This window comes from Tauraco erythrolophus, chromosome 16, assembly GCF_009769465.1.
Source record: "Tauraco erythrolophus isolate bTauEry1 chromosome 16, bTauEry1.pri, whole genome shotgun sequence".
In the NCBI taxonomy this organism is placed as follows: Eukaryota; Metazoa; Chordata; class Aves; order Musophagiformes; family Musophagidae; genus Tauraco; species Tauraco erythrolophus.
In genome coordinates this window covers 9,295,065-9,310,622 of record NC_141480.1, presented here as the reverse complement: position 1 = coordinate 9,310,622, position 15,558 = coordinate 9,295,065, and the positions used below count along the sequence as shown (strand labels likewise).

The 15,558-nt window shown below is 38.3% G+C and overlaps 1 protein-coding gene across 17 annotated transcripts in view; it reads left to right on the top strand.

Annotated features, from left to right (window-relative positions):
- The window catches only part of EBF1 (EBF transcription factor 1), a 279,869-nt gene extending 264,574 nt beyond the window's left edge, over positions 1-15,295 (top strand). For 6 of the 17 annotated variants that reach the window (XM_086621793.1, XM_086621785.1, XM_086621784.1 and 3 more), the window contains 5 exons: positions 3,976-4,041; positions 4,641-4,818; positions 6,320-6,499; positions 9,535-9,729; positions 15,264-15,295. In XM_086621793.1, coding sequence (XP_086477919.1) covers positions 3,976-4,041; positions 4,641-4,818; positions 6,320-6,499; positions 9,535-9,729; positions 15,264-15,295 — 651 coding nt within the window. Of the gene's footprint in view, positions 1-3,975; positions 4,042-4,640; positions 4,819-5,983; positions 5,987-6,319; positions 6,500-9,534; positions 9,730-10,096; positions 10,165-15,263 lie in introns of those variants that run through there. The other 11 variants (XM_086621792.1, XM_086621778.1, XM_086621777.1 and 8 more) reach the window with 5 other exon arrangements.
- Positions 15,296-15,558: the final 263 nt, after the last annotated feature.

Below are 15,558 nucleotides of genomic sequence, written 5' to 3'. Positions count from 1 at the left end.
GATTTATATAATTTTTCCTACAGTAATTTTGGAATATACAAAGTTGCAGCAGACTTCACTACCCAGCTTTCTTTTTTGCTTATGTAAACACTCCTTTGTATTTTCAGGAGGAGAATTTGATTAAAATATTTAATTGCATCCCTATTTAAAAAATTAAAAAAGTTAAAATCCCTCAGTAGAAAATCAGCTTCAGTTTGGAATAAAAATGGACTCTGGATCCGTGGTATATAGCTGCATGGAGGGCAGAGTTCCAATGCATCAGTAAAGTAATCTTTCCTCTTTTCAATATTTGCTCGATTGTTATTTTTGTAGAAATAAAATTATGCTGATTTGAAATAAAAGGCAAGACAAGACGACCCTCACTTTAGCTCTAACTAAATGCTGCGAAGTCTCTTTATTCTAAACCAAAAGCTGTCAGAATTTTAGCATTAATAGAAGAGTTGATCTTTCTTGACAAATGCCCCCATAAATTAGATATTAGCTTTAGTCAAACTCTGTCTCTCAGGAAATATTTCCACTTGCATATGCAATTGGAAGGACCTTACATGATGCCCACTTACTGCTATGAAAATCTAGGCTTCTGAGATGAAGGCAAAGAAAAATTTCTGTGAACAAAAGAGTATCTGGAATAACAGACTGTGAACTTATACAGAGATTTCTTTTTATAGAACGGGAGTTTCACACACTTTTTGATATGTCTGTCTGCTGCTCTGTCCACCTATCTATCTGTTTATCTATCACCGTTGCAGTGGTAACACGCAGTATCAATTGGATTTTAAACCACATAGATCTTTTATATTAGCTGTCCTTTTTTATAATACCTTTTACAAATTTAATCAATGCATTTTAATATACAATATAGTTTAAGTGCAATATACAATAAATATTCCAGCTTCATCTTAAACATGCTCTAGCCTTTAAATTGTTAAAACTGCAGTGCCCTTTCAATCTACTTACATAATGTCATAAAATATACATTTCAAGGTAAATGAAGTCAGCTACTTCAATTTAGTCCCTCAAACTGGTAGTAAATGAGAGGTTAACACGGTGGTGCCAAACCCATTATGGAGTAAATTTAGCACCTTGGACAGCTCTGTAAAATCTTTATTGCTTTCCTGACCCGCTCGTCATGTTCTGTCTGTGCGCCCAGTGGCTCCCAGCTCGGATTGAAAGGCAATATATTAGATCCCGAACACAAACATGCTCGGGGGCTGCTTCACTCTGAGCGTAATGACATGGAGGTGAGAACAATTTTCTGGTCACCGCAATCCAAGCACCTTGCAAGGTCTGTTGCTCTAACTTATAGAGGACTTTGGGGGCTCCTTTGTACGTGGAGTCGCAACAGTAGCTTCTGTGGTAATTTAAGCAGAGCTGGAAAGGGTCTAAGATGCATTCGGAAAACAAGAAGTTAATATCTTGAACACGTCTGTAGTAGCATTTGATTGTGTATTTTTAAAGCTAGTTTGTGTCTGTGAGAACTACCGTCAGCTCTGGAATAGAAGATACCACTATTTGACACAGGAGTTTTCGTGTAACGTCTACTTTGTATGATCTGAAAATGTCATAAACAAGAAATCTTTTTATTGTGTACAAATATTGTTAGAGAAAGTGTGAAACTCAAATTTACAGACTCTGAAAACGTTGGAAATAATATAACCATTGACTAGCTAGGAAAATTGAATGCTACTTGTCAAGTCTATTTCAATAAACCATCATCACAATTAGTTTTATTTACATGCAATATGATATGGCATCAAAGAACTTCCAGAGTTTAAGAACTGGAATATATTTGATATTAGGTAGAGTGGCTGTAAGATTCCATGTAATTACCTTCTTTTTTAACATGGTCTTCAATCTCTTTTTAGATGCATTCTAAAGGTTTTTAGCTCAGCATTACATAAATAACTATGATTAGTCAGGTAGAGCAGAAATGACTATTTAAACTTTCTTTTTTTTTTTTTTTTTTTTTCAGTAATTTGGCATAATGACAGCTTAGGTTAACAATATTCCAAAGCAGTTTGTGAGCTCTGTATCACATTCTAATTTTCCATCAGTGAAATATATAGTGCAAACAATTTCTACTGAAGTGAAATAAATCCTAGTTTGCAAAGTCAAACACCTGTGCAGTAATTTTCCACTGCAAATCATGGATTGAAAAAGATAACAATTTTCGGTAACATCTCAGTTCTTCTCTAGTTTGTATCTTCAGTATGAGGCAAAAAGGGCAACTCAGTGTTCTGACGATTCTGGTAAAGCAACAAGGATTGATTGTACCTGCGTGTTGTTTGTAGTCTGTCTGTCCATGATTATACTGCTAACAGTTGTGGTCAAGCTAGACTAAAAAACCCCAAAACAACAACCACAAGGGAAAGAAAGAAAGGGGAAAAAAAAAATCAAACCAAAACTAAAACACAACAGAGAAAGGCTGTAGCAACTTAACTCCTCAGAGTCTGTTTCAAATGTAGTGATTTAAAAATCCATCGATTATATATTACACCTCACTTCATATGTGAAAAATAATTCAAATGTGTGTTCTGAGAGAGGGGTGTGTGCAGCAGAAGGCAAGCCTAAATGTTTACTGGGAGTACAAAAATCCTCCATCTCATTTTTGAATTTAGGACATTATATATGTCATAAGTAGTTACTGCAGTATGACAACTATTTTATCTTATATTATAGAGAATTTAAAATTGAAAAAAATGCTAATATGCATCTAAAAGCTTGTCATTTGAAGAGTTGTTCAAGGATTTTTGAAGAGGTTATGGTGACAGCAAAATGAACGCAATTATATCTCTATTTTCTGATCAGAGTCTACAGTATATGAAAATCGAGCATTACTGTTTCTTTTTGGTATAAAATATGGCTATTGTGTAAAATATTTTAAGTTTAAAAGTTTAACTTTGTAGAAAACTGTAAAATCCTTAGAACTGGTACTATTTTTGTGAGCTACCTGCAGAAATATACCGTGTTGAATAGCACTGTGTTAGTATATTAGAGCAATACTTAGCAGCTGGGATTTACAAAAATACATTGTTTTACTCAAAGGAGAGTCTCAACTGGTTTGATCAGGCAATTAAGAATCTGCTAGATGCTTTGAAAGAATAAGAAAAAAAAATCTCCTGGTGTAATTCTGCAGTGCATTTTTACATTTTTTATCAGGATTGTTCATAGAGATTTTTCCACACCGTAAAATGTAAGAACACAGGAAATGCTATTATTACTTGAATGCCAGTTTAAAATACTCTAAGAAATATTAAGTGAAAAGGAACAAATAGGAAAATGGAGAAAAAAAAATGCCCAAAATGGAGAACTAAATTGCAAACTGTTTTAAATTCTGTTGTCCGTGCAGGGAATTTTTCCAGGAAACGCTGCACAGTACTGGGCCATTCTCTCGCACTGCATGTGTTTTCCTCTTGCTCATTGTTTTATGTGCATGGATCCTACCCTGACCCATCATATCAGGACATGAACCAAAGAAGTTGAAAGGTTACATTATGAGTAGCATAGGACTGATTGGATATCTTTTGAACGTGGCCTGCTGCGTAAGGTCACAATTCCTGCAGTATGCAATTAAGAATAAAATAAACACATCGAAGGGATTTGTAACATGCTCTGAATGACATTGATTGCAGTAATCTAGTAAATGACCTCAGGATTGTATTCTGCAATAAACCGATGAGTGGTTTATAGTGCAGATGGTAGAGACAATTGAGTGATGTATTTTATTTTGCAGCACCAATGATTCTCACCTTTTGACTCGATTAAGCGTGTGTGTGAATAGGATAAACTACAGATTTAACACCATTCTGTGGCTGCTGAGAGTTGTTACAGCTAAAGTGTACCTGGTGGGAGGAAAAAAAAAAACCCACGAAACACGGTGCAACTTATAGAAGAGTATAAAAGATTCTAATATTTGCTTTCCCCCACAAGGTGTTTATTGAACTCAGAGGAATGTATCTGTTTTTATATTGACAGGAAGTAATACTTAAGAGGGCTGCTGATTTAGTAGAAGCACTCTATGGTATGCCACATAATAACCAGGTAAATGCATTCTACTTCAGCAATTCTAAAGCATGGCTGTTTCTTAGATGTATAGATAGAGCAGAGGCTAAAGGTACATGATACCACAATATGCGACAAGAATAAATATAGAGGGCAATGTCATCTCTGGAGTGGGGTTTAGTTTGCTTGTTTGCTTTTCTAAAGGGTGTGAATTTAGTGCTTGTAAAAGCATCGCGTTATTAACCCTGCAGGCATTTGCCACTTTCAGCAGATACCATATAGTATGGGCAATGATATGCATTATGTCTTGCCACCAGTGGTTTTTCAGTCTTACCCTAAAGACAGCTTTAAGGTGGAGTGAGTCTAGGCTCCAGCCCCATTCTGCCAGTTGGTCTTGTTATACAGAAGCATGGCCGCTGGGACTGAAACTTCCAACTTTCTTAACATAGATGTCAGGATTTATCATGGAGGCAGCAGATCTTATAAGCATTAGTGATCAGTCAGCCAACTAGTTTAGGAAGAAAAGCATCTAGTTTTTGCCTTTGGACAGGGAAATGTTTCATTTTAGTGCATAAGAAAAGGTTTGTCAGTGTCGCATTGGTAACTCTTTTATTCTTTTGTCCCTTCTTATCCTCTAGGAAATAATCCTGAAAAGAGCAGCAGACATCGCAGAAGCGCTCTACAGTGTCCCCCGCAATCACAACCAGCTCCCCGCCCTTGCTAACACGTCAGTCCATGCAGGAATGATGGGAGTGAATTCCTTTAGTGGTCAACTAGCTGTCAATGTTTCCGAAGCCTCACAAGCCACCAATCAGGGTCAGGAGAAGACTCGTCTTCCTCTCTCTATGAACCTTTTCTGATAAAAGTCAGGGAAACGTGCAGAGCAGTGAAAGAGTGGTGGTTCCAAACTGAAGGCTGGGAGCACATCTAGACAGACACCATCCCACACGCATGCACAGCCTTGGAGTGACACAGTGCTGTCATGAGATGGGGCTTTCTTTAGGGACTTCTGCCCCAGTTGGGGAAAAGCACTTCTGCATATATCTAAATAGCTTTTCCTTCTGCTGAGAATAACACTCGTATTTGTTTTTAAATCCCACTAATTTTAAAGGGATTTTTACCGACTTGAGCAGGTACTTAATGTTAAGTACTTGCTTATATATTTTCCTGAGCATGGATGATCTCTCGATCTGGGCCTTATGTAGCATTTCTTTATAACACAAAAGTATCCCTTGAATATTTGTCTGTTTGATTTGGTTTGATTTTGCAAGAGACATAATATTGGCACTGTTTTTTTTCAGAGTTCGAGATTTTTCTAAATTTTGAAAGTAGGAAAAAATATAAATATTTACAAAGACATTTTCAGAGCTTCTTTCATTTTAAAAATAAAGTATTTTCCACTTTGTATAAAATCAGTATTGCTTTAATTCCTACAATTAAAAATAAAAAAAAATTGAAGTTCATTTTTGTAAAAACCTTTGCATTTTCCCTTATTATTATACAACTTAAAAATCCACGTGAATGAGAAAGTAGTAGAATGAGGCTGTTTTCTAGAAGGGCAGAAAAAATTATTTTGCATTACACTGAAAAAATAGAAATTTTTTTTAGATTAGAACATTTTATGGATTTACTGTGTGGTAGGAAGAAAAGTTGGCATTTTCCTTTCCAGGACTGAAGATGTATTTTGTATTTCTGTGCTTCTAGAAACAAATTCCCCTTTTTGAATATTTGGATATGAGTGTCTCAAAAAGTCATTTCCAGAATTACGTAGAAATCCAAATTTTAACTTGGTGCCAAATTTGATAGTCATTTTCTACCAACATGATGATCAGACGAGGGCAAAAAGACTAAGGATATGCCACTACTTAGAGGAATATACATTTTCTAAAGTAGGCAGTGAGCATCTAATTTGAGATGCATTAAATGACAGCGACATCGGAAGAGAGTTAACAAAAATCACGTGCTTTTAACATACCTTAAGTCGGTATGTAAATGTAGGTCATGTTTACCCCATTTCCTACAAAAAGTGAGTGTTCCTATAATACCCAATGGTAATCTTTGCTTGAGGACACGGAATGCCTGAGGAGCTGTGAAGGCTGTAGCCTCCCTCCTCACTCTTCGTGCTCCCATCACCAATGACCCTGGCAGTGAGGGTTCACAGTTTGGGTTACCTGGTGGTCCTGGCCCTCCCCATGCACACCATGGCTGGACTAGGCTACTGGCTTGGTAGCCCAGAGTTACTTGCTTGTAGCTGTTTGTGTAAGAAACTATTCTCCAGCTAATACCAATTTCTAAATGTATTCCCTCCCCACAAAAGGTTTTACTCGCAACTCAAGCAGCGTGTCACCTCATGGCTATGTGCCAAGCACCACCCCTCAGCAGACAAATTATAACTCTGTCACAACAAGCATGAATGGCTATGGCAATGCTGGAATGTCAAATTTAGGCGGTTCTCCAACCTTCCTGAATGGATCTGCTGCCAATTCTCCCTATGCCAGTGAGTATTATGTGGCTTTCCTGTATTTTGCATATTTTGATAGAATGACATGGTAACTTTTCTGTGATACTCAATATTTAGTTTCTATTTTGAGCACTTGAAACAGAGCTTGGTCCTTTCTCTCCTCTCCAAGACACCGACCTTTGAAGCACTTTGAAGACATTAGGGTTGCCAGCAATGCTCTTCTTTGTATTATTATTGCTATTGCTATTACTATTACTATTACTTGGGAGTCTCATAGGAGGTTAAAAAGAATAACATCTCTCTTGATTTGGGCTGATAGTTTCATAACTTACCTTATATTCTGTAAATAAGAAACACTGTCCTCAACGTTGGTAGAAAGCAGGGATGGCATAAGTGACTTCATGTCTGTTGGAGTGGATCAAAAGTCAGTTGTCAGGACACAACTTTTTGTTGCAGTAGGTATTAAAAGAAGCTGAGGATATTTGCTGCAAGAAAAATAGTTTTTTTCCAGCTGTAAGATATGACGAGCGAAAAAGTTTACTGTAATGAGACTGACATTTCCATAAGCTGCATGATGATGTTTCCAAGACCTCTGAGCAAATAATATGTTCATAACCTTTATAGAAATTATGAATTACTATTGGGCCTAATCTTGATTGCTTATACTCCATTTACTTTGTAAGTAGGTATTATATTGACTTCACTGAGAGCTTAGTATTAGTCAGTAAAATGTGACAGTGGCTCTTACAGTTTGTGTTTTAGTGTCTGTACAGTGAATGCCACAAAGATGTAAGTCATACAAATCATATATTCCATGGCGTAAAGAGCTCATGGTCTACGGTCCCAGTTATGGAAATATTTATGTGTAGGACTCACTTTCTGCATTTTGATATTAAAGGTTTAGTAACCTGTTTAAATATAAATACATTTCTATTGGTAAAGGCCTATGAACCTCTTCTGCAGCCGCTCACATAGCTCAGTAGTCCCTATTCACATCAGAAAATTAAATTAATAGGACCTGCCCAATTCCTCTGACATTACTCATGTGGCATAAAAGATTCCACTGACATCTGTAGAAAGCTGCTAGCAGAATCAGGCCAGAAGGTCTTGTCATATAAACAGGTTTATAGGCTGAGACCCTAACACGAACAGGACAAATAGAGTGCTGAACATACCAAGGTTTACGCAGAAAATCTTAAGTTTAGTGCTGTAACAGCTGCAATGAATTATTTTGAATTGCATTGCTAGAGTTCAGAATTAAAAAGGAGATAGTGACTCTGATTTAAAAACTTACCTCCAAGAAATCTTACCTGCTACAAATTTACAAGAAAATATTTACCCACATAACTAGTACTTACAACGTGGGAATTGCTAACCAGTTATTATTTTTGTGCTCTAATAATAATGTAACAAGTAATGTCACAAAGTACCTTACTTATTAAGTTGAATTTACTGTCACAGAATCTGTGCACTCTGAATTCTTAATATAACATGATTGATGAGACATCTCTTTTTGGAAGCAGATGCCAGTAATGCATTTAAAATACTCTAGCAGTGCATTATTTCATATTTATGAACAAAGTCCTCTTTAGAATAACACTTCACTTGCCAGCCCTGGTTTTCTATCCTGGTTATATTTTGGGAGGCTTTCTTGGTAGATCTGTCATTCTGCTAATGCCTAATCCATTGAATCAGAAAATGCTTCAATCATGACCTGAAAATTAAAAGGTGGCATTCTTAATTAAATCAATAAACTAATTGCTGTATAGTAGCAATTCAATTTAGGTGCTTTGATTGCTCTCCCTTAGCAAGTACTTCCAGACATAGAGTGACTTCAGACTAAGATTGTATCTGTCAGACTGTGAAACTTTGAACATTTAATTTCCATTAATTGATTTCCTCAGTGTTAACAAATATATCAGATTCTCAAATAAGAACTTAAATCGGGTGATTTTTATCTACACAAATGCAAATAAAATAATAATTCAAGGCCCGGATTATAGGAATTTTACTCTATAATACATAATTATTCATAGTCCCCTTGTGCATATAAGCAGTTTCTAAACAGTATGAAGAAAGAAATTATGGGATTTTACTTTTTTTTTTTTGGACAAAGGAAGGAAACTGGCAATGCTGTCTGAATATAACAGTAGTTGGCTTTGTTTTCATGAAAACAAATTAACTTAAAACCTCAATGATAAATACATGAACCAAAGATATTTATCCCACTACACAGTAAAATAGAGTTTTTAGGATATATATATTTAAAAACTGAATGTCCCATATAGCAGGTTTGCATTTGGACAATCAGTTCAGGCTCTCTAAAAAAAAAAAAAAGCGCCTTCTATCTACACTTATTTAGAAAAGCTGAAGACTAATTTTATTCAGTCTCATAGTTCAAGCCAGATCTTCATTTAATGTAAACCAGAACGGCTTCATTGCTCAGCTATTCCAGCTGAAATTCCAGTTGCTGTCTCTCAATGAGAATGTTGTATTGATGTATTCAGACAGTGGTCCTGGGTCCTCTGGGAGAATTATTTGTCTTGACCATTATAAAACAGACTTTCATTTTCAAAATACTCCATCTCAGGTGAGATATGAAATGCCAACTCCATTCTTGTGCATAAATAAAATGGTCCTGTGAGAAATAGGAGTGGTTTTCATGTCACTGGGAATTCCTGAGAAGTCCCCACAGCAGAAGCTTTCCCAAAGCTGATGGATACAGGGAAGCTGGAGACTGGTAAAAAAGTTTGATTCGGACCAGTGGCTAATGGCAATCGTTAGAAAAGTTTGAAACAGGATGGCAGGACAGAGTTATTTTAGGAATAAAGAGTTGTAGTGACAGAGAAGTAAAGACATCTTTGAGATCACCTGCAAAGCAAAACAAAACAAGCGGGTTTCCTGTAGTGATTGATCACACTTTGTGAACACCAGAAATCTAACTGCAGAAAAGACCTTGGCCATTTGAAATCAGACCCAGTGCATCCAAGAAGCAGAATTCTCTTGTTTCTGCAGCCTGATGATTATCTAATACTAAGGATTGCCTTTTGGGGGGTCTTTTTTTCCTCTAGTTGTGCCATCAAGTCCGACAATGGCCTCCTCCACTAGCCTCCCCTCAAACTGTAGCAGTTCCTCTGGGATTTTCTCCTTCTCACCAGCCAACATGGTCTCAGCGGTGAAACAGAAGAGTGCTTTTGCGCCTGTCGTGAGACCGCAAACCTCTCCTCCTCCCACCTGCACCAGCACCAATGGCAATAGCCTGCAAGGTAGGTGAAACCAAGTCTGGAGCACAGATGGCTGCTCTCAAAACCGTGAGTTCTCGTCACCTTTTAGGCTCTAAGTGACACTGAGTTGTCAAAAAGGGGATAGAAGACAATGGGGGATCCCTGGTGGTCTCTGTCCTAAGGTTTCCTCCTGTAAAGAGTAACTGGACTCCTCCACCAGCCCACCTAGTACCACGCAGGTGTTTAGCAACCACCCTATCTCTAACTGGACTAATACTGCTGAATTGAGAGGCTGTGTCTTTTAAAGCGCAGACCTACTGTTATGATAAAAACGAGTAATATTTCAGCTTACTAATACCATCCTTTTTCTTTCTTTCCTCTCTTATTCCCTGTTGTCGTCCTTTATCAGACCAGTCTTTTGTGGACTCTAGCAAGTACTCCACTGCAGGGTCTCTCCAGGGGCTGGCCTTCTCCTGAAGTACGTCACTCAATCTTCCCTTCCTTTTTTTCCTTTGTCATAGTACACTTGTGCAGAAATCCTACTGAGAATAAATAGACCGTTACAGAGCTTGGCACAAACCTTTGCCTTTCATAAACAGAAGACACATTGCAAACTAACAGCAGCATTTTCCAGTTTAACTCATACCAGAGCAAACATTCGTTTCCACTGATTAATGTAATTCTGTGCCAATTAATTCCATAATGGCACAGGGCCTTTTTGAAAGCCTCTTCAACTCTTGGTATCAAGGGGCTGCTCCTTTTCTGCATCCCTTCCCCTCTCATTACAAATTATTGCAGCATTAGCACCTAAATACGTTTTGGCGCTTTGATGCAAGCCGAGGGAGTGACAGACAAAAGCTTGTCAAACGGAGGATGCTGCAAAGACCAGCACTGCCCATTTCATTGTTTGGTTCAGCCTGTTTTACAACACTGTGCCTAAACCTTCCTGTGTAATTACCTCACTGAGCATTAGTGTGCTGAGGGAGACGTTTTCATGCTCGCTTACACCAAGGAGTTTCCATGAGCAGATGCAGCCAGCTGCCTCCAGCTGTGCCAGAGGTGGGGAAGATTTTGCAGCACGTGTTGTTCTTCCCCCAGCCCTGAGGTCTGTTTTCCTTTCCACGTGCCTCTTCAAATTATCCAAAAAGCATCGAGCAGGGAATAAAATTCGTCATTTTTAAAGCCACGTTCAGGAGATGTGCAGAGCAGGGGGAGGATGGTTCCACAGACTCCACATGCCATTCTATGGCCTCTGGGAAGAGAAACGTCAGGCTTGCAGGCATAATGCTGATAGCACCATTAACAGCCAAAAAATCTATATGCAGGCAGAGTGGAAGGAATTCATTCATAAAAGCTGGGATCTACTGTGACTGAAGGAAAGCATTATCCTCAGTGCATTTTACACTGGTGAATTGGGAGGAGGAATTTTTGCAGATGTACAGACACACACACAGAGAAATTGTGAAAATACTAGGAATGTATAAGCAGAATGTGGGTACTTTTGGTCAGGACTTTGTTATAAATACAGACTGCGTCAGGAATAAAATACAATGAAATTTTCAGATGAGCTGTAGTGTTTAGGAAATTAATTTTTGTGCGTTTTAAAAATTTGGCACTGCCAACATGCTACAAATTTTAAAGGCAACAGCTTAAAAATGTTTCACCCTGAATTAAAAAAATAAAAAAGGAGCTACGAGTTGAGTGCTAGAAGCTTTTGAATGTGTTAATGTTTTTTTCTTCTCTTCACCTTGTCCCAGCTTGCTGTTGCGGGTGGAGAGAAAGAGCAAGTAACAGGAGAAAGCATTTTCAAACACTGTTTTTCCTTTCACAAGACACGGACTTCCCAGATTCCACATACTCGGTTATGAAAAGCAATGATGGAACAAGCTAAGAGCACTGGATGCAACTGGGGCTTGCTGATTGCCTCCTCATTATGTCACATCCAGATCTGTAAAGCCCAGAAACAACACAGATCTGAGTGTTTCCCCTAATTTTTATTTAGCAATTCAGTTTTCGTAAGGAGTGAGACACTAAGAGATGGTTCCTTTCTAGGTCATCACTGAACTTCTTTGCGAGTTAAAGACACACAGCCTTTAGTCCCACGCCTTCTGACACCACCTGAGGCTTGTAATAATCACTCAGAAATGCACTGCCTGTTGTGTCTTATTGCTTAAATAAACAACCATGTATAAGGAGGCTGGCTTATCTCTCTTGGGCTTCTGGATACATCAGAAAGCAATCAAGCTTTCCTTATGTAGCTTAGATATCAGCAGAACTCACTAAAACAACAGCTAGGCTTATCTGTTGTTCTCTTTGCCATGCAATTTTGTAAAACTCAGAATACATTATTTCTGTAATTTGCTAGCAGCAAATACAATTTAGTATATGATAGAAGAAATAATGCCCATTGGTGGGAGCTTTTCTACTCTCTGCCCTCCCTTTTTGGAGGTGGTGTGATCTCATACCTACACTGTTTCCCACTGATATCTGTTTTCAGGATCAATAACATGCTACAGCTGAGAGAATTTGCATGACGAGATGTAGCACTTACAGAATAAAAGTAGAGTGATATAAATGAAGACTTGGAAAGAATGGAAATATCAAAGCTTTTAGGCAGAAAAGATATCATTTTGCCATTTGCCTTGTAATTTAATTCAGAATTTCAGAGCTCTTCAAAAACAATAATGCTTTGAAAAAAGTGAGCAAAGATCTGCACTGTACCGTTTGTTTCCAATGTCAAAAGGTGCATGGCTGATACGTAACTGTCTAAGCCATGAAGGGAGAAGTTGCAATTATGTCACCTTTGTTTGGGCTCTTACCCAGGGTAGACAGCTGTGCTGTCCCAAGAGGGAGACAATTCTTGACCATTTCTTGTTGAAATCAATTGGTTTTGGTGAATGTTTTCGTTTTAATTTTTTGTTGGAATAATATTCTGAAATTTTCTGAAGTGTAGGTATATTTTCTAAAGCAAAACAACATCTTGTTTTAAAGTTTCATTAAATTTAGAATATAGAAAGGGCTGAAAAGGACAAAAAAGGTTAAAATAGAATGCACAGAGGACTAATTATCCATCTGACTCCGCTCAGTCACACTCATCATACGTGGGAAGACTCTACCCATTCCCATCCGCTCAGCTCCTTCCTTATCTGAGCAGTAAAGGAGGGAGCCCTGTTGTCAGTATAGCTTTTCTCTACGCTGTAACATACGGCGCTGATGTCCAAGCGCTGCAGTCCCACCCCTATATTCTGCTGAACAACTGCCAGCCAGAAATCTCCAAGTGCTTTACAAATAGGGATAAAAACTGTTATCCTCAGGTAAGAAACAGAAACAAATCAAATTGCTTGATGTAGTACCATGAGCTAGACGGAGGACTGGGGCAAAACCCGTGTCTCAGGTCCATATGTTCAGACAGGGAAAATTACGCTCTCACCCTTCGCAGCAGAATTACAGTCTGGTTGACTGTATCCACCACTGTCCATACCTATGTTCTTGATGCCATAGAGGTTCATGGTTCAAGGTCCATACCCTGGTCCACACTCTAAGGATCCCAAGAGCAGAGTAGGGAGCAACCACAACAGTGAGAGCATTGCTTGGCTTGGGTTTCCTTCATTTTTATTCACACAAACCAAAGGGACAACCCAATTAGTAAGGCTTCAGAACTTGTTATTTGAGACACTGCTGAAATAAAACTCTTTGAGACTTTTCTTTTAAACAAAGCTGCTGTTGTTTCATCCAGTGTTGATTAAATCAGCAAGGATTCTAAAAAAAAGGCGCTCTCGAATTCATCCTATGATTTGAGATGAAGAAGACAGCATGACTATGGAGATAATATGAAAATGCATCCTCAGATTTTCTCCATGGTAGAGCCAAAAAAGCCCATGCAGGAAATACCTCAGCAAGGAACACCTAAAACACAGTGATGTCCTCTGTGCTACTCACTTGAGTGTCTTCCTGTAGGGCTTAAAGCAACTCAAGTGACCTCTCTATCACTTTATCCTCATTCTCAGCTCTTTGAAGAGCCCTTATGTGGAGTGGAAACAATCAGTACAGTGATTCCACATAAAAACATTGCTGAATGATAAATTCCAAGAAACGAAATGCTGCTGTATAGTTACAACATGTCACCTCTGAGAATGGCCTGTTGCAAACATGTGAATGTGTTTTGCATTCTTGCCTTCTCCTCTCATTTTATTTCATTTAATCAGTGCAGTTTACTCGAGATGTTCTCCCCTTGCTGATTAGACTTGTAATTCTTGCACATATGGTGGTGTTTGTGGAGAAAACATTTCCCTCCTCTCCCCCTCCAACCCCAAATCTGTGAGTCTTTTGCTTTGGCTCTGTTCTTATCAAATAATTGCAGCTGTAATTAAAGCACAATGAATCAGCACCAGTCACAGGGTTGAGTTCTTCCTTAAGAAATTACACGTCCAGATGTCTGAGATGGCAGGCAGTTCTAGCATTTAAATAATGTGCCCGTGAAGTGCTGCCAACCTGAAGGCGAATCTGTTTTCTACCTTTTGGCAAATAACCGTACAACTAGTATTTTAAAGACGCATTGTTGTTACAATTTTCATTGTAAGCTTGCATGACTGCCTCCTGTAATGACGTGCTTGCTGACAGTATATCACTTGGACACTTGGTATGTCTGATCTGGTAAACAGAGAGAGACCAAGCTGGGGGTCAACCTAGGTGGAAGACTGTACCTGTTGACTTCTAATGAACGTCTCCTCTGTAAGACAGGTGGTGGTTTCATAGAAAATGATGTTAGGAAGCTTAATAAAGAAATACTGATGATTCAACTTAGCCAACAAAAGAGAAGACATTCCAAATTAACGTTAACATATGACTCACTCAGCGTAGTTGGTGATGTCTGCTACAAGTGTAATAAAGCCATGAGACGCCGGTCTGCTAAACCAACAGTTAAGGATGTATTTCAATTTGAAAATTGGATTTGAGAGTTTAAGTCCTTTTCTGAGCATCTGGAAATGCATATGTAAGTCCCAGGGCTGAACACTGAACTTGTAAGAGAAAACTGGCATAGGAGAATGAGCCACTGTTAGTGTGCCTAATGCAACTGACACCTACAGATCTGTAATATTGCTGGTCGATGGACTCCAGCCATTTTCTCATATGTGGAGCAAGTATCTGCTTTGCTTTTAAGAGTAATAGAATGTGCAGCAATGGCTGAGTCAGGTTTGAGCCTCCTGAGCATTTTGAGATTCTGAAGCTAAAATCAGAAAATTAAGTTGGTGTCTGATTCCAACATCAGGCAAGTGCACTTTTTCTGCAAGAAAAATTAGTAATTTTGGCAGAGTCACTTGCAATTCAAACCACTCTCTGATCAGAATGAAGCTTCTCATGATTACTGTGTACATACATGTCTCTACTGGATGATACTTATATATAAATTTAGTTCACAGTATGGCTGAGTACGTTGCTAGTAAATGTTTAAAAGCTCTGAGGATTTTAAAAGTTGCTTGATAATGCACAAAAGTAACTTTCCCCCCTCCTCTCTCTCTCTCTCTCTCTCTCTCTCCCTCTCTCCCCACCCATCCCCTACCCTTTCCTTCTGACAGCTATATCTGGCATGATTGTTCCCCCCATGTGAAAGAATTGCCTTGAAGAATTTTATTAATGAAGAGGTTGAATTCTGCTTCAGAGAGAATCTGATACGAGTCCCAGAGTGGAACTTTTTACTCAGGCCTTTTTAAAAATAAAAAAGAAAGAAGAATCTTACAATAACTGCGGATTTTTAAACAAAACAAAAATCACCATCCTTGCAAATACTGAAATTAACAATCTACAATTGCAAGGTGTTGATTCAAGTTGTCCATCCCAAATACCTGGGAGATATATTTATTGTATGTTGGT